General features: G+C 41.5%; 1 protein-coding gene across 2 annotated transcripts; it reads left to right on the forward strand.

Annotated features, from left to right (window-relative positions):
• LOC145440477 (uncharacterized) lies at positions 1 to 23,983 on the forward strand. Of its 2 annotated transcripts, none has more exons than XM_080318090.1 (16): positions 1 to 997; positions 1,490 to 1,723; positions 2,619 to 2,828; positions 2,928 to 3,149; positions 3,589 to 3,915; positions 4,197 to 4,418; positions 4,920 to 5,195; positions 8,096 to 8,517; positions 8,627 to 8,684; positions 8,961 to 9,092; positions 14,073 to 14,273; positions 15,020 to 15,244; positions 17,331 to 17,540; positions 18,988 to 19,218; positions 20,567 to 20,786; positions 23,346 to 23,983. In XM_080318090.1, exons 1-16 carry the CDS (start codon positions 58 to 60, stop codon positions 23,569 to 23,571), a joined length of 4,356 nt encoding a protein of 1,451 aa, XP_080174216.1. In that variant the 5' UTR covers positions 1 to 57; the 3' UTR covers positions 23,572 to 23,983. The 2 variants fall into 2 exon arrangements, with proteins under 2 accessions (XP_080174216.1, XP_080174214.1); XM_080318088.1 differs by having other exon boundaries at positions 2 to 997; positions 17,331 to 17,558.
• The last annotated feature ends 1,565 nt before the right edge of the window (positions 23,984 to 25,548 follow it).

Below are 25,548 nucleotides of genomic sequence, written 5' to 3' on the forward strand. Positions count from 1 at the left end.
CGAAAGTGGCATTCAATAATCTCTTTCAAATCAGTATTAGTTGATACATTAAAACAAATGTATACTTCAATTATGGCTTCGAAAGCTCTCTTAGCTTTGAGCCTCTTTCTGGTGATGTTTGCACATCTGCCTGAAAATGTCAGAGGCGCCGGTCACCCGGAGACTGAGGCAAGCTCAGAGCACACGTCAGGCATGAATGGCGACGAGTATGCGCAACAAGGGGACAAAAAACCGTCGGGGACGAAGCACAGAACACAAAATACGGACGGCATGCCAATGATGTGTTACGAGAAGAAAAGTGAAATGAAACGAACGGGAAAAGGTAACAAAATGGGCAACAGTCTGATGGAACAATCGGCCAAATTGTTGTCAATGGTGATGCGGCGGATTGAAAACGGTGAAGAGTTAGACATGAAATTTATGCAGGAAACTGCTGAAAAATTGCAGAATATGACTTCGGATGAAAAAGAAGAAGAAGATGACGACAATACCGAGCTGGGATTAGAGTTGATGGGTATCGTTGACCGCTTGATGGAAAGCGGGGAAATAGGCGGCGGCGAGACAGCTGTAAAGTCAGCCCCAATGCATGACGAACACGGAAGTTCTCCAGCATCATTCGTACCCTCCATCCCACCGGGAATCGATTTGTCATCATTTGGTCTGACCACGGCAGAATTGTTGTCACTATTACAAGACCCCACGAGGGCCTTTATATTCGAAAGTCTCGGCCTCGCACCGTTCATTACATACTTGCAAGATGAGGAGATTGTCGCAGCTTTGTCGCAATTAGACATCGATACTTTCAATGCGATCCTTCTAAGCGGAGACATTTTCACCAGCGACGGTCAAGTAAATATGAAGTTTATTCGGAATCTCATCGGGGACTTTGGGGATGAAGAGACGAACGACTCTGACGAGATGGAACTGATGAACGAAACCACAACCATGACCGATCATCAATTTATGAACATATTCCAGCAAATTCTGTCCATACTCGGTAAGTGCACGCTTAACTACATAGTTCCCGTCGCTTGCAACGTGAATGAATTTTACCAAATCGATGGTAATTTTGAGTCATCCCGGCTTACAGGTACTCAGTTTACTGACCCTAACTTATCCAATCATCGTAAGCGGCCTGATCATTTACAAATCGGAATAGACGTGTCAAAGCAATTAAACATTGTTTTCATTTGCAAGATCAAGGTATAACAAACTTATTCCACTGCTCAATCATACGTTCTCACGGGGTCGTGAAGCGATCCAAAATTTGAATTAGCCTCACACGCCGCATCAGAATTTCGCGGGCCGCAGTTTGTCTACATGCCCTGTACTATATGTCAATGACAACCATCAGCATCCGTGACCTAAAGTTCCTGATGCCGTGATGCCGCGGGCTTAACATATTGTAGTCGCCGTAACTCCTATAGAGACACTGCATCTTAGTTTTATGCAAATCAAATTTTTACTAGATATATAAATCTCTATTTAGGTATCGAGGACAAGGCTACTCCTGACAACCTTGTGCCTGCATTGTTGCAAGCCATCCAGGTCATTATCAACGCGAACGACTCCACCGTCGATGAACTGATCACTATTCTCAGTGAAATAACTCAGGAAGACATGGAAATGTGGGGCGAGATGAATGAAGGGAAGTCGTTAAATATCATGAGAGAAGAAAACAGTGGAATGATGATAGCGTTTGAGGCGATTCTAGCCCTTGCAGGTAAGGCTGCATTCACTAGATTGTTTGCCTGTTTTATTGACACAGCAGTGGCGCTATTCGCATATTAAGGTCATGTGAGCCACGACAGTAACATATGTAGCCTAATATTCACTGTCTTTGCTTTTTCGTCTTCTTCCGGACGACTTTTCAGTTTTTTCACACTCACACTCTTTTACGATCAGCCTCCCTCGTTTTTCATGCTCCCGTATCTTCGTATCCACTTCTGATTTTTGGCTCAGTTCAACTTCACTCTGGACTTTTCATGCACTTCAATCGCAGTGAGGTTAGCGATGCGGAGCCCATATAAACCCCATTCATTCAGTGCACTGTGGCGAGAAGTCATGACTGGATTACGGGCTCTATATGAATGCTTGCGAACGGTATCTCGCATTCGTCACATGCGACCTCACTTTATCGCTTTTCCTTATAAATTATCTCATTTTACTTTTAATTCAATGTATATGCCTCCTCTTTACATCGACTATAAGACCGGGCGGTGTCTGATTTCAAAGACTACTCCAAGTCGTTTCGACACCATCCTATATTTTCATTGTATCGCAGTCTTGTGGTGTTTTGAAATGATGAAATTGTTAATTGGCTGATACTGATATCTGCACTCATACTTAAGGCGACATAAATTCACGCATGCAGGCTATATTATTACTTTGCCCCAGCATGACCTGCCCACTGCCCACCTAACGATGACAAGGTTTAGCGATACTTACGCACAGCATCAGCATGACTAAAATGCCTAGGTCTTAATTTCGGAAAGCTGTATTCTGGTGATTTTTCTACCTTTGATTACAAACCTAATCAAATTCCTAATTTTTGTGCCGCCTGGAGCGAGAGTTCAATGAAACAAGCCAGTCAATCTCACATGTTGTCCGTCATACAGGCGTTGAAGGAAACGTCACTGAGGAGAATATCATGGAATCGTTTATTACTGCATTACGTTTCGTGGCGACGGCCGAGGAGCCTGTACTTGTTGCAATCTTCGAGATGATAGGAGAAATGGATTTGACAACGGCGATGGGGAGATCGGAACACAATGATAACGGAGATCAAGATGTCATGCAAACATTCCAGATGCTTATGCAAATGGCTGGTACGAAGCAATTCATAAGCATGAGCATTGAGCATTGAGCAATCTGTTGTTATGTTAGGATTAGGGTTAGGCCTCGGACTAATCTTGTAATTCTTTCAGGCGTGGAAGGCGAAGTAACTGAACAAAATTTGACGGAGTCGATTATGACAGCGATGCAGTACATTTTATCGGCCGACGAGGAATCGCTCACAGCCATCATCGAACTCATGGACGGACTCAACTTCGGACCTGATTCCTCCATGAAAGACGACGGCATGACCGAGATGCAAGGACAAAACGACAGCGTGAATGCGATGTTTGATAGGATCATGACTTTAGCTGGTAATTTATCCACAATCCAATAAGGCAGACGTGGCGTTACATAGATTGAGCATTAATGAGCAATTAGCACTTAGTTTAGATATAATAAGAATTTCCCTCAATTTTAAATTGCCCTTTGAGTGATTTCAAGTCCTTTCAGCATAAATAAACCAACTGATAAAATCTGGATGCACCGTTAATTAAATTATTTCTTCTCGCCCTACTGTCTCATGCTGTTGTATATCAATGCAAGAGCTGTGTCCCACAGCATATGTCATCAATGTATTTCGACGGCAATCAAATATTCCACTTGTCCACTTGTCCGATGTCGCTATGTTTTTTTCTGGGATTTAGTAGCTTTTCATCATTGCTCCAGGGAGCAACTCTAGGCTGGGAATGCATAGATATCATGAGTGTATTGTTGTTTCTGGCGCCGAAGTCATTAATATCATTTATGTAGGTGTCGGTGAAGTCACGGAAACAAATTTGATGGAATCAGTGTTACGAGCCTTGCGATTTTTGATGAACGCTGACGAAGAAACCATAAACGGAATTGTCAAGAGAATGGGAGACATGGGAATGTCTACGAGCGGGGCAGGCAGTAAACAGGGAGATCTCGTGTTGGGGAGAAATGTTGTAGGAACCACGGCGACATTCACTACTCCTTCAATGTCAATGGGAGACAGAACAATATCTCCGACTGAAAGCACTGAACACACAGACATGGATAAAATGGGAGAAGGAACGGATGTAATGGAAATATTCAAATCGCTTTTAAAACTTACAGGTTAGTGCTATGCTGTAGTAATCCATGACAGTTTTGTGAGAAACCGAGGTGCTACGATGTTTCGGAGGTCCCACAGTAGCTAAGAATAAGGGAAATTCATTTCAAGACTTAATTGTGTACTACTGCACAACTGTAAACCAGTACTTCTCAGCATGTGGTAGGCATACGTGAGAGTATTCACTCGCAAGGATTTGGTCTGACACGGCGGGGATGAAACAGTCTCCATATCAGAATAACTCGTTGCTAGGAAGTCATACCATCTCAAACTGTATTCTTTTCAGGCGTGGAAAGCGAAATAACCGAGGAAAATTTGATGGAGTCTATAATGAAAGCCATGCAGTACATTTTATCAGCAGACGAGGGATCTCTCACAGCCATCGTCGCACTCTTGGAAAGACTCGACTTCGGATCTGATATGTCCATGGGAATGGGTGGCACGACTGAGATGGACGGGCAAACCGACAGCGTGACTGCGATGTTTGATAGGATATTGGCTTTAGCTGGTAATTCATGCGAGGACGTAGCACTGTTCAGTTTGAACAGTTTAAAACTATATCGATCCTTGTATAGCTGCTAATGAATCGTGACTATTCTTAGCCTTGCTAATTAAGTAACCCCCACCAATGAATATACCGGAAAGGATTATTGATTGCTATCCTTCCAGTAAATTTTAATGATGGCATTTGAGTTCGAATAAAGAGGAAAACAGATAATAGGGATTGCGTTACGATTGCAATCAGATACTTCACCAACTTTGTCCGATGATTGCAAGATTGTGTCGGGTGTATCAACCCAGCTATTACCACCGACATATAGGCATTTCCAACGATAAAAATCCAGACGACAGTGGAGTCATCGTGTTTGGGGCGTAACAGTTTTAGGCAAAGTTCGGATTTCTGGGCTATATTTAGGTTATGTTGGAAATACATGGCACAATATCGAAATGGGCATATGGTTTTGGTCATAATCGTTTCCTATGGTGATGTAAAATATATTTTATTCAGGTGTTGGTGAAGTCACGAAAACAAATCTGATGGAGTCGGTTGTAACTGCCTTGCGATTTTTGATGAACGCTGATGAAGCGACGATAAATGGCATTGTCAAGAGAATGGGTGAAATGGGGATGTCGATGACTGGATTAGGCCGTGAAAAGGAAGCTGGCGTGACCCCTACTTCTGGCACGGTTTCTACGAGTTCTGGAAAAGGAACAACAGACATGGAGACTATGAGCGAGCGCACAGACGTGATGGAAATATTCGAAACGATTTTAAGACTTACAGGTAAATACATCTGAGTGTACCGGCTCACAGAGTTTAGGTTTCGGAGAGATTGGATTTTAGTCGGATCCCTTGGGCTGAAGGATATTTACTCAAAGTTGCTGTTCCCTGTGCATGCCGGGTAGATATATTTGATTCATTTACTGAGTTGGTCAAAGTCATTAAATTCAGCAGTGATACCAAAGTAGAAGTAAAAGATGGTAACAATACAATACATTGGGTTACAATTTTCATCTGAACAAGCTACACAGACAATGCACAATGCGATAAGACACAATGCAATGTATCGAACAGATAGGAGGATGTCGAACGACACGCATCAGTAGCGATCCTTTACTCAAACATCCACCTCGGTCTAGAGCAGTGGTTCCCAACCTTTTTGTCGTCATTCCCCACTTCAGATTTTTTCCGAGCCTTCACTCCCCACCAGGACCGTAACAGCACTTCGTCAGCCCTGCCAAAATAACGTTGATCTTGGCCCCCCCACAGGATGATTAACCCAACTTCTAGGGGACGAAGGCGCCCAGAACCCCCTCAGCCCCGCTTAGCCTGTACGCTTTTTCCCCATACTTATTAGCTACATTCGGTCTCCTGTTTAGTGCATCGCCTTATTTCGCCTAAACGCGCGAAGCGCGAAAAATTTATATAATTCGTGTTCTAATCGGTCAATATTTGTTGTCAATTTTTTTTATCCCCTCTCTTCTCACGTAATCAGATTAACCGGTAGAGCTGAGTGAGGTGTGTTGGAAAAGGTAGGACCCTTAAATAAGAATTAAACATCTTCGGGCGGACCCGTTGGTATATTGACTTCATTACCTTATGCTATTTCGTGAGGTCCCTCCAATATCTGCTATGTCAAAAGATATGGAAATCGCCAAAACTAAAAGGCACACACGATTTCAAATTGGTATTGCCTAACTGGCAAATAATTTTTCCCTGTGGGATCATTTGCCCTGTGTGGTACAGATCGCCAGGACAGGAACATTCGGCGCCAGCCATTTTGCCGCCTATGGAAAATTAAACATATATGTAGATTGTATATATATCGAAGTTTTCTGTCACCACAAGGCCATTCCTTCTCGGCAAAGGTCTTCTCGCTGCTGATCGTTCTGGCACACTTCTCGGAGTGGCATGTTACATGGCCTATAACTTCATATGCCTTAGTGCGTCGTGGCGCAGTAATGGCCGACATCGAAGTCTCCATTTTTATAATTTTCTACGTATTTTCGTAGGGAAGGGTACCTAATAATCAGATATTCGGCAATATTAAATCGCGCTCCTAGCGCGAAAATTGTTTGCAAAAGTGGCATAAATTTCCAAAAAGATACTTTAATTAATGTTAATTCACGAAATAATTTTGGGCCTCTTCGAGCTCGCCCCATCCCCAATTGGGGGGTTTGGGGTGCGGCAGTTACGGTCCAGTTCCCCACTACCCAGCACCTTTTTCATCACAGAGCAGCTATCTACACAAGACACACAACCACACCAGTACGCAAGAAAATCGCCTATAACTGCAACATAAAACGTATTGTGAACCGATACCAGTAACGCTCAAAATTTCGCAAAAGCGCTATTTCACGTCGAAGTAGTCGTGCTGGATGCGTTTGTGACGCCATCATTGGCCATCTAGAGTTAAAAATTAGGTTTTGTGAGCAACGCCGCAATAAAATTTTCGATGTATACATTTCAGGGCAGTTAACTGGTAACGGTAATTGCGCATGCGCATGTGTCGCAGTGAATATGTAGAGTTGTAGACTGTCCGGTATATAATTTTAAACAAATGCGTCCATTCCCCACCAGAAACCATTGAATTCCCCACCGTTTGGGAACCACTGGTCTAGAGTGTCCGATGTCACTGTTCTTTTTCGATGTTGGTCTTTTTGAAGCCGCGGCTTTCTACTAGTTCTTTCCATTCCTTGTGTGTGCTTTCTTTCTTCGGGTCTTTTTTCTGGGCTTTCTGGACAGCGGGAACTGGACTGGAATCGAATCGGGTCCGCCTGCTTGCTAGGCGCTTATCGTCACCACTACGCTATCTCCCCCCGCAGTAACATGGTTTGTATGAATACACTTTCATCAAGTACCGAAAAGTCGTCAGCGTTGACGCTCTAGTAGAAGTAGTAATACCATGGTAAGTTGCTGCAAGTACAATAGCGACTTATATGACGTGACTTCAGGTAAATGTAGATTTGTAGAAAATGAAAAATCTTAAAAGTACTAAAAGTAATTTTAAAAAGTATATTAGGTCGACAAATCTCATACTTTCATCAGTTAATCAGGGGTGGCTATACTATCAAAATTGCAGAATGTATACATATATCTTCGCAAATAATGCCAGTGATGAATGACGCTACAAATCGCTAGAATCTTTAGAACTATATTCAGTTACCCTCCATGATAAAGGAAATATTTCACGCGGCTCTTTTAACAATTTCACTCCGAAATTTGGTGCAAATTTATTCCAAAACTATTTTCTACTCGAATTCTAAAAACGAAGTGGTTTTCTCATAAAATGTGAAATAGAAGTATAAATAGTATAAAAACGTAAGCAATTCAGTCATTAGTGCAAGTAATCAAAACTCATACTTCTGAAGGGGCCTACTTGAAGAGCTTCTTGAAGGTACAGAAGTTCAATATACAAATGAATGGTATATTCATATTGAAATGAACCCGAATATTTTCGACTTCGGGATAATTGTCAGCAACTAGTAGAGAATTGGAAAGAGTATTGTATAACAACAATCTTATCTAACAATATGACGTCACCCGCACGAAATTTCGAATGATTGGGGGGAAGAGAGCGCTTCAGCTCAATATGCTAGTTTGAGATGGTATACACAAGTAGCACAAACTTTATTACGAAAAAATAGACGTTTAGGCCGTAGCCATCATATTTGATTTTCAAGGAAACCAGGGTGAAGTAACGGAAGACAATGTGATTGAGAAAACTTTGAGGGCGATGAACTTCATCCTTCAAGCCGACAGGGACCAGTTGGCGATTATCCTGCAGGAGTTGTCGAAAATAAACTTCAGCGAGTCGATGAGGGTTGAGATGGAACACACCAACGAAAGCGAAAACGACATGGAAGAAATGCTGGGCAAAGACGGACTAGAACTGATTTGCTACCCCATGAAAGAACACGACATGAACACGTACATGACACAGTCCGGCGGTAAGACAGATCATAAGAATGCCTCAAAAGAAGAGAACAAGGAACGCAAGGAATATACGACGATGAAGCCCGTGAAAGATGTCGAATACGAAAGCGTGGATGCTAAACAGAAAGACATGGGAACGCAGCAATGCGGGTCTTGCAAGAGCGAAGAAGTAAGCTGACGTTAATATATTGTATTATTTATACTTGTAGCATGGTTAGTTTGAATTTCTCGTCAGACTTGTGTTGCAAAATAGCCAAAATATCATTGTTCCCTCACAGGAATTGAAGATGATGATGAAACAAATGGTCGAATCAGAAGTCTCTCGCGTAGTTGCAGGTGAATTGATACTGAAAACCTTTACTTGCACATCGCGATATTTCCTAATTTTGGTATCAATATTCTATACATTATTCACATCTGTGGTATTCAGTGATATGGTCCATGTAATTACACATCGTTCTATAGTTACACTCGGTCGCTGCGTATCAGATAAGCATTCCCTGGTATGCCGCCTGCGGCTTGGACAGTAATATCTGAAGCAAAGCAATGCGCTCCCTATTTTACTGAGCGCAAACCGTAGTTTCAGCACAAATTGTTATTGTTTTCGTCTAGACATTGTGGTCAACATGAATAGCGTCTCCGGCATTAGCCCAGACGTCATGGTTGTGCTGGCAAAGATGGCGAATGGAATGCTACCAGCAACGTTTGAAATACCGACGGAGATGCCGGAACCAATGACAACAAGTGAGATATATGTGATGGCCTATGCTTGGTAGTGAACCCAACAAGGTATGGAAGTGCTGGTGCTATAGCTATATGCCGTAATGATTCGAATTAAGAACGATTTCGAATCATCGATTGTCCAATGTCCATTCTTCAGCAGAATGCATTATGTTTTGCGAGCTGAAATCAAAGGAAAATCGCCAATGTTTAGATTGTAAATTTACCGGTAACTGTGGTAATTCCAACAATTCATTAGTATCAGAAGCGTGCCATTTATTGAGATTGGATGTGACCTGTGTCGCTATCATCCATTAATTGCTTCCGAAGTTTCCCGTCACCCGCTTTCATGTTATGTAAACGTCGTTAAGATGATAATGATCGACCATGAGCTATCTGTAAACATAAACATATTACGCGTGTATGGGATAAACGTATGCACGCTAAGTGGGGAAATGGCAGGGATAAATTTATGGATAAAGCTGGAAGACATCTAAATATCACGTATCATCTGCCCTCCGGTGGGATTATGTGGTGTTCGATATCGCACAGCACCGGTGCGAGTACGGCAGTTACGAGTCGAATATTGTATTAATGACCATCGCAATTTCAGTCAGCCACGATTTTACTATCACCGCATTGCTCTGCCTTATCATCCGCGAGACATTCAATATGGATAATGCGTCGGCGATGTGCGCCGAGGCGCGAAACCCATTATCGTCAATGGGAAGTGAAATATTATCAAGCGTTTGACGTCATGTGCTTTATCTTCGTTCCCGCAATCACAATTCATTGTCATTTATTCCGTAATCTCCATGATTACATGTGTTATCGGCGGCGCTTGATGTGACGCAGCGGTAAAAAAAAGATCAATAACACCGAAAATTTGACTTCAAATTATCTTGAGATAAATGTGGTACACCTAATTTCCTAATAATCGGTTGTATTTAAACATATTAAGAAATTCCATAGTTTGAATTATAATACAGCCGATGTTGTAATACGCTCTGGAAACTATTTCGACAATTGATGTTTAGTTGAGGCGTAAGACGGGTCATTTCCTCAACTATGATCTATCAGTAGGCCATATGAGTTCAATTCTTTATGATAGTGTGGAAAAGTTATGTTTCGTATACTATAATATACGCTTTTAGGAATGGAAATGCTGTTTTTTTTTTACTCTGCTGTAGTTTTCATTTGAATAAAAAGAAGTGGTATGGTATATTTTGGAAACGGGAAAGGAGGACACTTTTTTAAAATTTTCAAACTTAGAATACCGATGGAAAATATTGAAAAAATGGTAAATTTTTACCACTTCGTAGGTGGTTGACTAAAAATAAGGTCAACCAGGTATCGTAGGCCCCTGGTCAACTTTCCTCTCAGCTCCCGAAACACCCGTCGGAGCGTCACTTCAGTGCTGGTTTGCGGCATCTCAGTCGAATTTTGCCATGACAAAATCTCAGAAATGAGGGGACATTTAGGCGTCCTCGGAGGACATTTTCGAAAACCCGAAAAAGGAGGACAAATCCTCCCAAAGGAGGACGGATGGTAACCCTATGGCATGGGTATGGGTTGCAAGGATGAGCACAATGAATCGAGTACTCGAATCAGAGTTGAGTATAACATAACATGGTTTTGATCTGAACAAGTCACACACAATGTACAATGCGATAAGACACAATGCGTTTTCATGAACAGATAGGAGGATGTAGAACGACACGCATCAGTAGCGATCCTTTACTCTAACATCCACCTCGGCCTAGAGTGCCCGATGTCACAGTTCTTTTTCGGTGTTGATCTCTTTGAAGCCGCGACCCTTTCTACTAGTTCTTTTCCATTCATTGTGAGTGCTTTCTTTCGTCGGGTATTTTTCTGGGCGTTTTTGTCGCCGTAAGAACGGCAACGGCAATGGAATAGGATCCCAGATAAACCTCCGACGCGGTTCGTCTGCGTGCTGGGCGCTTATCGTAATCACTACACTATCTCCCCCGCTAGTATTGAGTATTGATTATTATGATTCTAATCAAGCAGTAGTGGTCAATGTTGTCAAGTAGGGATGGTGCGAACCCGAACCTTCTTGAAAGGTTCGGTGTAAACGAGCACGTGAACGTATGACGTCATATTGCTAATTTGAAACCTACATTTCAGTGAAGTGATATACAAGATAGGCTACCTATAGCGACGACTCAGGCCACGTTATGCCACAATGCTGAAGTGACCAAATGTATCAACTGGATCAATCAAATGCTGTAATAATCCCATAAAATCAATATATATTCCGTGGGTTTGCTAACAATTTCGACGAGGACTTGCAAGGGAATATAAGCTTGTGCCTCAACGGCCAAGGCCAGAACGGACAATGTATTCGGTGTCTGACTATTGCTACATTGATATTGAGCAGAGTGTAAAACGGGTTTCTACAAGGTATCACCCCTCAAACAAGTAGCCAACACCCCAATCACACGGATTTCGTTTCATGATATAATAAACGTATCAAATCAATATGAATCTATTACGCCTGCTACATTTTTTACATAAGACAACCGTGTATTCTTTATATCAATTTCATTGATTGGTGTAATAAGCATCATTCGCTAACCTCATACATGTAGTGTATTTCGTTCTTGATGGTATGTGATTGCAGGTCATGCTCACATTAGAGAGTCACTAAATATTCCCAAGCGTAAAGCTAAATATTTCGAGCAAACTTTTGTAGCAAAGCAAGTAAAGTTTTTGAGATTGGAATGTGCAATTGTGCATGCTCGTTTAGCGTTGATTTTTTTATGCTGCCAGCGCCATGAATATAGCGGTCCTAAGGTGAAATGCACAGAATTTCGACCAAAGATGTTATAATGACGTGGAAAAATTTGATATATAAAAAAGGTTCACAGTGCAGAACCTACCAAGGTTCGTTTGCGAACGTGAACCTCACGTTTACATCATCCCCATTGTCAAGTACTGAGTTTACGTGCGTCTTACAACTACCTGAACTAATTTTTACAAATTCATCATATCAATCATATCATTTTCAACATATGTGGCAAAGGGGCTACGCATATTCTTAATAATGACATTTCCCACCAATAAGATTAACCAGCAGAGGTGTCACATACGTTATGTCATATTTATGGCTGACATATACGAAATTATTTCTTATCAAGCTGAATCGGAAATATTTTATTTACTGTCGAATGAAATACACACACAACTATTTCATTAGTGATACTGCAAAAGTCAACTCGACGCTTAATACTTTACTGTAAAGTCTAATCACCGATGTAGTGTGTACTCGATTTCGCCCAGAAGTTGAAATATGCCACATTTTGATATCGACAGAAAATATCAGTTATATATGTTATATCGGTGATATCGGTCGGCCCGTAATCGTACTATTTATTACTGATATAAAGCACAGTTACTATTTCCTCGTTAGTTAAGCATTTCGTATGGTGCGCGGCACAGACTGTTCGTGATTTCAATTTGAGAGAAATCGCACCGAAGACGGAAGCGCAATCATTACTGCCGAGGATTCAATTCCGCGAATTCGGAGGCGCAGATAAGTGAATAATTATCTGGTCATCATGACACGATATCCCGTCGGCGATGTCGTAGATAGAAACGACGGATCGCGTAACGGTAACACTGTCATCGTGGCGAAGACGGTTCAACGCGGGGTATCTCATATCGCACTTGCGCGTGTTATTTTCGAAAATGAAAGTTCCCAAATATGATGAACAGTAAATAGTATTACGCCTCAAAATCTAACTTGATTGCTTGACAGTTGTGGGGCTTGTATAGTCGAAGTGCAACTCAAACGAAAAGCCTTAAAATTATTGTCACATTGTCACAGGGTGCGTAAGAAAACATTCTAACTCAACACTACAAAGATGGGGGGAAAAATATCTAGGAATATGACGTATGTGTTATTATGGGATTGAATCAATTGGATTTAAATTCAAACGGTGTTTATCAGTCGCCTAATCAAATACTTCGACTATCACGTAGTACTCCCGTAGGTTTTATGTACTTGTTTCAATTACACGGTTTTTTATGCCGAAATATTAATTTTTGCATTTACGTAATATCGTCAAGTAAAACGTAATTTTGGACACACTATACAACAACATGTTACTGTATGAAGTCAAGATAATTCATGTACAATTTCAATTGGTGTATTATGGAGCAGTTGCCTTTCGCAGGCAGGATTAGTCGCTTTTCTATCAACACCCATCTACTATAAATTGAATTTAGCAAGAAATGAACAGTTAACCATCAAAGTTTAACCTAGCGTTTTATCATTGTCTCCCCGATTGCCCCTTCGAATAGGTTTTGTCGCCTAATCTCGCCGTTCGTTTTATAGCCCCCTGACTATTAGCCCCTGGGGCAATTCTACCCGCTTTGTTTCAGTAATTCTACGAACGGTTTGATTGAAAGACTACACCAAGTCGTTTTGACTTCTTCCTAGCCTTTCCTTGCCTTTTATCGCAATGTTGTGATGTTTTGAAGTAATGAAATTATCATATTAAAAACGAAACTGAACTGAACGAAAAGCTCCTATACTACATATACAACGTTACGTTTCAAGCGTTCATATAACAAAATCGCATTTATAAATGTCATATGATTAGGCTTACCATACGTCCTCTTTTAAGAGGATTTGTCCTCTTTTTTGACGTTTTTGAAAGTGTCCTCGGAGGACGCCCTTCTGATATTCCGCATATTAGTGCAGAATTGAAGCTCCGACGGGTGAAAAACGGTGATTTTAGCTCTGAGCGAAAAGATGACCTTTTTTTTTTTTTTTTTTTTTTTTAGTCAACCGATCACAAAGTGGGGAAAATTAACCGGTTTTTGAGAATTTCACTCCGGTTTTGCAAGTTGCAAATTTCTGAAAAAGTGTCCTCTTTTTTGATTTCCAAAATATGGTAAGCCTACATATGATGCAGTGTAGGCTATAGGCTTACGGTGGTCAGTAGCCATGCTTTTTCTTATCGTGCATTCGTAAAGGTCCAATGGTGAATACGGAAGACCGATGGGATCCATGGACAGAATACGGACCATGCACCAAAACGTGCGGCACCGGCAAGCGTTACCGAACGAGAGTTTGTTCTGATGCGTTTTTGGAAAGAAACCGCCAAGGCACAGACTGTGAGGAGACACAAAGTACCGACTGCGCCATGATGGACTGCCCACCGCGGGCAACTGAAGGTGTGATGTATACCGTAGCTTGAATATTTTTATCGATATTCATCACCATTTATGAAAGTTTTCCTGTGGGAATTGGATCGTATAGAACGCAGGACTAGGCTATGTCATTCCTGTGATACGGTACAGTTTATGGCAAAGAGAGTCCACGTATATTAGGAGGGTGGCGAACACACAAATTCACTAGTCCGACTCCAATTCTGTTTCTGCATAATATAATCCACCCAGATCCAACAATGAAATAACCAACATCCTATCCGAAAAGTCCGAAAAGTCTTGTTAGGCTTACTGTATCTTTGAGGAATACAGCCTACAGCAGGTAATTTCGGAACGTTAGTGAAATTTCGAGTATCTTTCCGTTCCCTGAGCATGCGCCTTTGAGCTCATTCCGATTTGTTTGAGTATAAATTCATGAATCTTTTTCGAGATATCCTCGGATATATTCAAGGTGTTGGTGACCAAAAGCTTCGCAGTTATCAGTGGAAGGCTTACGCGCCAGAAAGCATTTTGTGTTGAATGAGCAAAAGCTTCTCTCTTTTCAAATAAAGGCTAATGCGCAAGATATAATTTTGTAGTTTTCGATCCATCGGTTTCATGCTAGCCCGACTTATCAAACAGGACGATTGCCCCGATGCAATAATAGTAATAACATTCAATTGAACCCACGATCAACCGACGTGACTCATGTGCCATACCACCGCATTCATTTCTACTGATTTAACCTTTACTGTACGACTTCCGCGTGTCAGAATCGGCCAGAGTCTGGCTGTCGTGGGAGGAATGGTCTCCTTGCAGCGTGACGTGCGGGGCTGTCGGCGTGTCAACGAGGCGGCGGCAATGCGTCACTCAACTACCAGCAGAATCATGCGAGCAAGTTCAGACACAGCAATGCTTCAGCGGAGCGTGTCCGACAATTTCGACGACGGAACCTCCGATGCGTTTTCTGACGACGACTACCGCACAGGCGCCACCAAGTAAGTTGTTGTTGTACAATGTACATGTACAGTTTTGCATATGGCATGATAAAACCCTCGCATCGACAAAATAAGGTATTGGCAGAGTGTCCACAGCTCACTGATTCTCAACCGGAGTGCATCGAGAAAATCAGTCTTACTGTTGGTATTTAACAATAATGACGGACATCAATATTCTGAGCACCATTTGGGAAACTGATGACTACAAAAGGTCATCGCCTACAATGAGGCCGTAATATTGAGGCATGGGCCGAAGTTATGGCCTATTTTTGTCTTTGTTTCGCTCAACGCCATCACAATCTTGGACTGAACAGTGATTTGACGTATAGGCTTATCACCCATTTCTTCAGTAATCAGCTTCCCAAATCTCGGACTAATGGTATACTGGAAGTTGAATTTTAAAAAGTAGCATGTTGTTTTGGGATAAGTTTGCATCACTTTTACGTGTGAAAATGTTGAAAGAATCGCGTGAAATAACCCCTCTGTCACAGTAAATGGATATAATTTCGGAAATTGCAGTTATTTCCAGTGTCAGTGTCTAACTGACATTTATTAAGGAAGCTAAAATTGATTTTTTACTAAGTGGATTTTGTAAAGTAGAAAGTACTTTTAGGGTACATGTATGTGAGGGCTGTTCAAAAATAACTTTTTTTCCTGGATCTTGCTGGCTACTTGATTAAATCGTTAGGTTGCCTTAAAACGACGCACACCAAATTTGAATTCATACCAACCAATATTCGCAGGTTTCGTACAGTTTGAAAATTTTGAATTTGCCCAGAAATGTGTAATTTTTTTTTTCTTCAAATTTTGCTGCCAACCCCATGAAATTGTTCGGCTGTCTTTATAAACTATGCAAAACAAATTTGACTCAATTCCAAGCCGTAGAAGCGGAGTTATTTCAGTTTTTCTCTGATAATTCTACGATTATCCTTGATCGGTGGATAATCCAAGAATTATCAAAGAAAAACTGAAATAACTCCGCTTCTACGGCTTGGAATTAAGTCAAATTTGTTTTGCATAGTCTATGAAGACAGCCGAACAATTTCATGGGGTTGGCAGAAAAATTTGAAAAATTTTTTTTTTTTGCATTTTTGGGCAAATTCAAAATTTTCAAACTGTACGAAACCAGCGAATATTGGTTGGAATGAATTCAAATTTAGTGTGCGTCGTTTTTTAAGGCAACCTAACGATTTAATCACGTAGCCAGCAAGATTCAGGAAAAAAGGTTATTTTTGAACAGCCCACATTGTGTACACTACCTTTATCGTTTGTTTGTTTTATTGATGCATCATTGGCGCTTATCGCCTATACGGTCATTTGCGCCCGGTACATGAATTTCACTATTGCCAGGTGTCTTTTGCTTTAGCTCCGTCATCGTGATCTTTAGATACCATCTTTCGAGAGTTCGGCTCTCTCTTCCTCTGGGCTTTTTTAAATCGCTGTATTTTAAGGCGATGAGGAGCCCAGATAAACCTCCGACACATAGAAACATGGCAGAGTCGAGACTCGATCCAGCAACCATTGGCGTCGTGCCTGCAGTGTTTAACCAACTGCGCCACCCGCTTCCCCACACTTTAGCAACGGGTCGAGTCTGATTCATAGTGTTAAAACACGAGTCAGACTCCAAGTCATAGTTTTTACTTTTGAGTATTGAGTTTAAGTCAGGCTCACTTCTGCGAAACTCTTGGGTGATATCGAAGCACTCAGATTCATTATACATCATTCATAACATACTCTTTTTTCTCACTCTAAACATGTTTATTCAAACAGATAAAGGCCACTTTCTGGGCCTATCTTTCAAGTATCAGCTCTGATATCACTGATATACGAGACTTGGATAAGTCACAATGAATGTGTCGAAGTCGAGACTTTGTCGAATCATGCGCAATGACTCGAGTCAAGTCGAGTCAGCGAAAAATCGCGACTCGAGTCATTACAACCCTCCTGCTAACAGCTGAAAATAATATGCAACCTCGAGCAAATCTATTTTTGAAGCACTTTCCGGGCCTTCATTATTATCTATACCTCGGATATATTTCCCTCATCTCTGACAGCCGTCGTTATCATGCGTTTTGCTATTCAACAGCCACCACAACCACCAAAGTAATGCCGGGCACGCTTCCATTTTGGAATGAATGGGCCGACTGGACCCCGTGCACACTGACTTGCGGAATGGGCGTGAGGAGAAGAACTAGAACTTGTAACCAACCGACGTCCAGCAACTGCGTGGAGAATGATGTCGAAAATTGTATGATTCGTACCTGTCCGTTAGTGACATCTTCTCCGCGGCCGACTAGTGCTACGCCGCCAACAGGTCAGTATAAGGATATAATATCTAGGCTACATAGTAGTCTACGCTGTTTCATTTATTTGATTATTTGAAATTAAATCGTCAAGTAGTATGCGAGGTGGACAGTAACGAAGTACTTGTATCTTTTAGTACCCAAGTACGTTTTGTCTACGTGCTTTACTTCTCAAGTAGCCATGTTTTAGATTTAGACTATACTTGCCGGCCGGTTTTGTACAGAAACACTTCTTAAACTACTCTCACTCTCTACTTCTAAATGTGTATGCAAAACTACTCACTTTTGACGCTTTGGAATTTGTAAAGTAGAAGGTAGTTCTAGGATATGTTTGCGATTATGAGTGAAACTACTATATTGTCCGTGTAAAACTCCAGTAGGTTTTTCCTATACTTGTACTAAGGGTAGGGTTACCATATGTCCTCATTTAAGGGGATTTGTCCTCCGACGACGCCCAAATCTCCTCCTTTTTCGCAATTTGTACTCTTTAATAGGTCTGAAAACCAGGCGAACGTTCATAGACAACTAAAAATTGCCATAAAATACATGAAATTGGAATAAGCACTAGCTAGATCGGTGGTTATCAACCTTTTTGTCTCTGCGGACTCCTTTTGAACCTTCACAGACTCCCGTGGACCCCCTCAGGTTTTCGTTGAAGTTTTGCCCAGTTATCATACAACCGTCATCTGTCTTGTGCAAATATTTACGGCAGTAGGCTTGTGTGAAACAGCCACAAAATGACTCTTCGTGAAAATAACATCATACCAGAAGTAGCAATTGAGTGGACATTTATTATTTGGAAGCTAATTTTGCGACTGTATTGAAAAGCCCAGTCTTCGATTTGATATGAACGAGTGCCGAAAATATTTCCACAAAGATAGATGTTGGCGAATGTAATAATAACGCGTAACGCTTCCGGCGACACCTTTGGGTATGATCGCAACATATATGGCACCAGAATTGAGAAACAGATGAGTACTTCATGAACATATAACGTCAAACCTAGTCATTTCTATTTATCATCTCATCTTGAAGTTATTCTGAGATAGCAGTTATGGATATCACAGGAGAAAATTGATTTCGTGGCGAGGTTTCGATCCCTTCATTGGAACAGATTAGAAAAATAATTCAGAAATTTCGAAAGGCTATTTGGCAATTAAAATGAGTTTGCACACCAATTAAAAAAAATTTTGACTAATTTTGAATGTGAAAAAAATCGCGCTAGTGATCAGTGATCACCTCTGACTAAATGTACACGTGATCCTCGCATACTCACACCCGTAGATCACGGATGGTGCACGGGTGTTGTGAATACTCACTTTTTTCGCTTAGAGTGTACTACGTGAGTCCCAAAATTGTCTACTTTGACCGCATCTGATACCTCGATCTGATCACTTTGATGAAGTCACAGCATTCATCATATTTATATATACATAACAGCACCTGTCTTTACGGACTGGGGCGCGTGGGGCGAGTGCAGCCAACCGTGCGGCGGCGGCCTGCGACGAAGAAGCCGTGTGTGTTTGTCAGGGTCGTGTGTCGGAGATTTCCAGCAAATAGATCCGTGCAACAACGTGCCTTGCTCGACTACGCGAACAAGGATCGTAAATCCGGGCGTGGTCACAGCGAGAACCACTGTCCTGCCCACGACTGCTGGGACAAGAGCACCGGGTAATTAGACTGATTAGACTTACAGCGAAATACCGGTTATCTAATTCTAATCTAATTCACGAAATGTTTCCGTGCCCCATTTCTAATCCAATTTCTGATTCACCTGAAAAACGATACAGCGGAAACGTATCGCGGGAAATGAGCCGAGCTTGGTGTACAGACATTCGTCATTGTCATGCTGATGGGAATGAAGGAATTCTGATTTGAAATGAACTGAATTTGATTTATTGTTCTATTTCTTTCTAAATCGGGATTTCATTCAATTTCCAGTTCCAATAATTCACGTTTTCGCGAATTCAGTAATTCATCATTCATCATCATCATTGGTTTATTAGCAATTTTATCAGTTCAATACACCACAAAAAATGCGATACAATGAAAAGACAGGAAGATGTCGAAGCGACAAGGAGTAGTCTATGGAATCTGACACCCACCTTGGCCTAGGCGATGTAAAGAGGAGGCATGCACACTGAATGAAAGTAAAGAAGATAGTATAGAAAAAGAATGCGACAAGAAATAGGGCGGCATGTCATGGGAAGCGAGATCGATAGGTCAGTCGTGGTCCGGTAATCTTGAGGATGGACTGTATTTATTTAGTAGTAATTGTTTGTATTTCGACTTGAATGTGGACATGCTCGTCGACTGTCTGATGGCCGGCGGGATACTAATAATTTCGAGAAAACTGTGTGGCATAAATATAATTTGGAAAAGGTGGCAATTTTATAGTCGCCCAAGTCTGGTTTCTCGATAATATCCGGCTTTTGCTGGGAATAATCGAATAACTGACAGATTCGATTTCGCGCTGACTCCAGTATGCGAGTATCACACATGCAGTAGGACGCCAGTAAGAATGTTCAAATTGCTACCTTTCATCAGTGACGTAGCCAGGGAGGCGAAAAACATCAATGACTCCCAGATTTGCACCTTGGACATCGCGACGTCAGCAATATACACCATACGTCACAGCGAATTGATTGCAACCCCCTATTTTTTCGGCGCTCGTAAATTGTCATCATGTGTTCCGCTATACGCCAGTACATCGACCACGAAGACATAATTCCAGTTGGACCCGCTGTCAAATATGATTTCATAGTGGTTGATCACTGCTTTGTAGAATGTCGTTGCCGCTTTAACGTCCCGTGGCTTAAAGGTATCGACACGACACTCGTTGATGAAATATTTCCTGTAGTAGCACTGAAAACGCATCGGCAAGATTTACTAGATTCTAGATTACTCGAATCTTCCCTGTTCAATAATTCTATCTTCTCAACACGTAACCACTTTCGGTTGCCAACGTGGATTCAACCCTGTCAACGTGCTTTTAACCCTGTTTCAAACCACTCGACAGCGGATCTGTCTGGAGGCTCCTGTCCGCAATCAACCTACAAAACGTTGAGTCACCAAGGCAAATGCCTCGTGTTTCACGGCCGCGAAACGGGTATGAAGTCTTTCGCCGAATATAGAAGCTATTGCCAACAACGCGGCGGCGATCTTCTCCGAACTGTGGACATTGAAAAATGGGTGCAGGTCGCGTATTGGATGCAGTCAATTGTTAATCGAAGTTACATGTAAGTAAAGTCGGTTATATATATAGCCTACTTGTGTTTTCTGTTGTAATTTCTGACAGGAATGATCAACTTTGCTGCGTTTGGTATCACACTGTAAACAAAAACAGCGTATTTCGCCGATTTTCACCCTGGAGTAGGGTGTAATTCGGGTAAAAGGCACTGACGTCAGCTATACACACTTGATATTTCACACCGTTCCAATGGGTGAAAATGAGTCTAATACACCAGCAGTTCCTATGGAGGTCTATCCCAGGGGTGTAGTGGATTCTGTTTTCTTTAGGGTTACTATATTTTGGAAACGGGAAAGGAGGACACTTTCACCAAATCGGAAAAATTAGTTGATCCAAACTGAAAAAAAACCGATTTCGCTATTATTGCAGTAAAATTCGTTGCTTTGACTGATAAAAAAAAGGTCGTCACTTTCGATCGAACCACGAATTTCCTGTTTAGCGTCATTTATGCCCATCTTAACTCGAATCTCTCCATTATCTTAACTGTAAAAACTGTAAAGGAGGACGAGTTGCCAAAAAGGAGGACATTTAGGCGTCCTCGGAGAACATTTTCAAAAACATAAAAAAAGGACGTATGGTAGTTTTCTTGTGGCCACCCCAAATAATCCCAAAAAGCATTTAGCGCAAATAGGTAAAATATACTTGAGTCCTCTGTAAAAGCAGTACTTCGTTACCGCCGACTTCTGATTAGACGTGTCGAGACGTGCCTGATTCCGACAGTAAAACTAAGTGACTGTTAGCAGTATAATAGTGGCTCTAGCAAATAGCAAATTCGCATTTCTTTCAAATAATACCGAATAATCGCAATCAAGGTAGTGGAGTAGTAGAGTACGTGGAGTTCGCATTGTAGAAACTTCAATAGAATCACATATAAACATATACTATCAACGAGTCACCCTCAATTGAAATTTCTTATATTACATATGAGTTGCATACATATATTGTCCACACCCAAGTCGAAATACAAGCAATTTCTACTGAATGAATACTAATAATCAGCCTCTCTACTTTACCGGACCACGAACTGGCATCTCGATCTCGCCCACCGTCACATGCCACCTCATTTTGCCGCTTGTCCTTTTATATTAACTTCTTATACTTTTCATTCAGTGTACATGCCTCCTCTTTGCATCACCTATAGGTCAGTGGTTCTCAACTGGGGGTCTGCGGACCCCCGGAGGTCTTTGAAGTGTTTTCGGGGAGGGGGGTCCGCGAAGCATCCAAATCTCCCAAAATGGCTGATTAACCTAATTTGTAATCTTTTTTAATTAGAGAAATCACGAGACAGTTTCGCTCCATAACTGCTAAAACTTCGGAACTCACATAAACAGAATGGCCGCCTGAGATGAAATATTCTTCTGTGAAAACTCATTTTAATTGCCAAATTGCCAATAGACTAAACATATTGCTGTTTTGAGATGCTTTGGAAAAAATTGTTTGCAAAAAGCCATTTTTCCTGTGATATACATAACCCGCTATTTCGGAATAACTTGAAGATGAGCTGCTAGAGTCTAGAACCGTGGGCGATATCTAGGGGGGGCGAAAATATTTATATTTTTTAGTCAACCCACGAAAATTTAGTTGCAAAAGTGTCCAATTCGACATCGTGCCGAAAAGTTGACCTTTTTTTTTTAGTCAACCCGCCGGTGATTAGAGTTTGTATGCCCATTTTTCGGATCACAAAATCTGGGGGGCGATGATCGGTGTTGAGCTTGAAAAGGGGGCGATGGGTCGAAAATGGTTGGGAACCACTGGTCTAGACGTTAGGCGGGACGTTAATATATGTTCATTAAAATATGTTTTTTTAATTTTGGACCCATATATGTTGCGTCTTGCGATCATACCCGAAGGTGTCGTCGGAAGCGTTACGCGTTATTACTTCATTCGCCACCATCTTTGTGGAAATGGATTTTCGGCACTCGTTCATATCAAATCGAAGTCGTAGATTCTTGAGACTCGACTGCGTATTTCAAGAAATGCAGCTACAGAATTCGCTTTAAAATAATAAAAGTTTTCCCAATGTCTACATAAATAGTATGATGTGAATTTCAAGAATAGATATTTTGTTGCTGTTTATCACTATACCCTACATTTAAAATTTCCATTAGACAGATGACGGTTGTACGATAATTGAGGTAAATTTGAATAAGAACTTGGGGTTCCGCGGGAGTCCGTGACGGTGCAAAAGCGGACCCGAAGACAAAAACGTTGAGAACCGCTGACCTATAGGCCCAGGTGCGTGTCTGATCTTAACGACTACTCCAAGTCGTTTCGACACCTTCCTATCTTTTCATTGTGTGACAGTCTTGTGGTGTTTTGAAGTGATGAAATTTTTATAATAAACTGTACTGAATTTAAGGTTAATTTTGATTTTGACGGTTCACCGATCCGCTACACACATGTTTTAAAATGTTACCGGTCCGTGAGGTGCAACTGCCACAGATATCGTTTTTATCGGTATCAGCTAAAAAAAATCCGATATCGGCCGTGCTGTGACAATAACTGTTTTGCGATGATCTAATTTTTAAAATACCAAATTCCAATTTAGGGGCAGGAACACGGTGGCATGGATCGGAGTCACTGACACTGGCAATCGCGGTAGATGGTCCCATCCCGCCGACAGAACGATGAGCATGCGGCGGACTTTCATGATCTGGATGCGAGGGGAACCCAAAGCGGCCGATTACGACCAGTGCGCGGTTTTGAACATTTCGAGCGGACACGCAATCAGCAACCGATGCACAGTTCAGCATTACGCGATTTGCGAGTATTAGTTTGAATGCCACTATAGCACACTTGCCACGCAGTTAATAAATCCTACCATGCCTTGTACGGTCGCAGCTTCCACATCTTTACAATATAGCCTACTTCTAAATAAGACGGAAATTGTAGTAAATTATAGTAGTTCAACTGTCTGAATAATCCATATCATCGTTGTAAAGATCCGTATGAATCGTACGCTGATCTGGTTTGATTGATTTGACACGACGACCAGCAGGTGCCGAGTTACCGCACAGATCCCGTTACATTCCGTGTGGCGGTAGTGTATTATGTGATTCGTACATGCCTTTTATTTGCACCATGTATCGTGGCTGTACGAATTCTTTTCGTATGAGCTAAATATTCTATGGAGCCGTATCTGCCTTTATTTCTATTCGTTCCAATAAAAAATCCAAACTATCATGATTTCTCGTTAGCGACTTTTTATATCTTGGCGATTTATATCACTCTCGATGTATTTTTACTCGGGGTCAACTCATAATATGAGCAAATATTGTCAGTTACAAGATTTTCGGCCGCTGCAGAAGAGATATCGGTACAGGTATACTAAGAACCCTACTCTACACGGAGAACACTGTTTGAAATTCGAGAGAATGGTTGTAAAAGAAGTGCATTATGACGAAGCATATAATTTATTGAAGTTTATTTGAACTTATATGGAACAGATGAATTTAACCCCACCAAAAATTGACGTGTAAGCGTAAAGAAAATGGTGGAAATGTAGTGTAGAGTAATCTGAACTTGAGGGTATTAATGTAGTGTACGTGTAACAAGGATAATTGCTAGAAACAACCATAAATTGCCAGAAGAATAATTCGTCGGCCATTTTGATTGAATCGAAATATGAACTCGACGCCGCGACTTAATGTGCGATGCGAATTCAGGAAGTTATAAAGAGTCAAATTTCATAATCGTGCCATACGATAAACTAGATACCAAAGAGATGCGACTATAGTAACTACTCACGGCACATCAGTAAAGGAAGTTGATTGTTAGGCCGCCGATGTCACAAACTACTGTTATGATCATTTATGGATCAGATACGGTAAGACGAGTTTGAATAAAATGCATTGATCACAAATCAAACACCATCCCAACTTAACGCCTCCCGACAGTTTCGTCATGACGAGAAATCGCTTACAAAGCCGTGCTCACTGCTCATGGCGAGGAGGCGTGTCGACGCGATTGGAGATGGCAAGAATGATGCCTCTTGAAACCATCCCTGGTATATTATACTCCCTGGCCAGTGTAATGTGACCTGTAGTTGCACTTCCCTTTGACCATTTTAAACTCCGCATTTTTGTTACTATTCGGTGGAAGAAAACAGAAAGTTAAATGGAAGTTAAATACCTAGCCGGCCAAAGGCTCGTCACCAATGTTCCCCATAATTTTTCACGAGCTTGCGCAAATACGCCAACTCACTGCGCAGGCCCTTGGACAGCAGTGCACAACCAGCCCCCAGATAGTGATAAACCGAACTTCTGGGGGGACTTCGCCCGCCAGACTCCCCTCAAGCTACGCGCTTTTCACCGCTACTACTAATCATCTATGTCTGGTCTTCGTTTAGTGGGCGTTCCGACTAAACGCGCCAAGCGCCGAAAATCTTCGATAATTCATGATCAAAATGGCCAATATCATCGGGAATTGCGTATATTGCTATCAATTTTAATCCTGTCTATGCTCACGTAATCACATTGACAGGAAAAGCTGATCGAGTGAGATGTGTTGGAAAAGGTAGGACCCCTAAATATAACTGAAACTAAATATAACTAACTCCTATCTGATATGCCGAAGGATATTGAAAAATGGACACAAGTAACTTGGATTCCACTGCGACGATATGGTGACATATTATGGATTACTATACAAGACAGACATACATGCATGTGAACGCACTTGAAACCAAAACATGCGATCGATATAGGCCTATCGCGGTAAAATACTGATGTGACGTCTTAAAACCGGCAATG

This window comes from Botryllus schlosseri, chromosome 6 (genome assembly GCF_051294905.1).
Source record: "Botryllus schlosseri isolate E-star chromosome 6, Bs_hap1, whole genome shotgun sequence".
Taxonomy (NCBI): domain Eukaryota; kingdom Metazoa; phylum Chordata; class Ascidiacea; order Stolidobranchia; family Styelidae; genus Botryllus; species Botryllus schlosseri.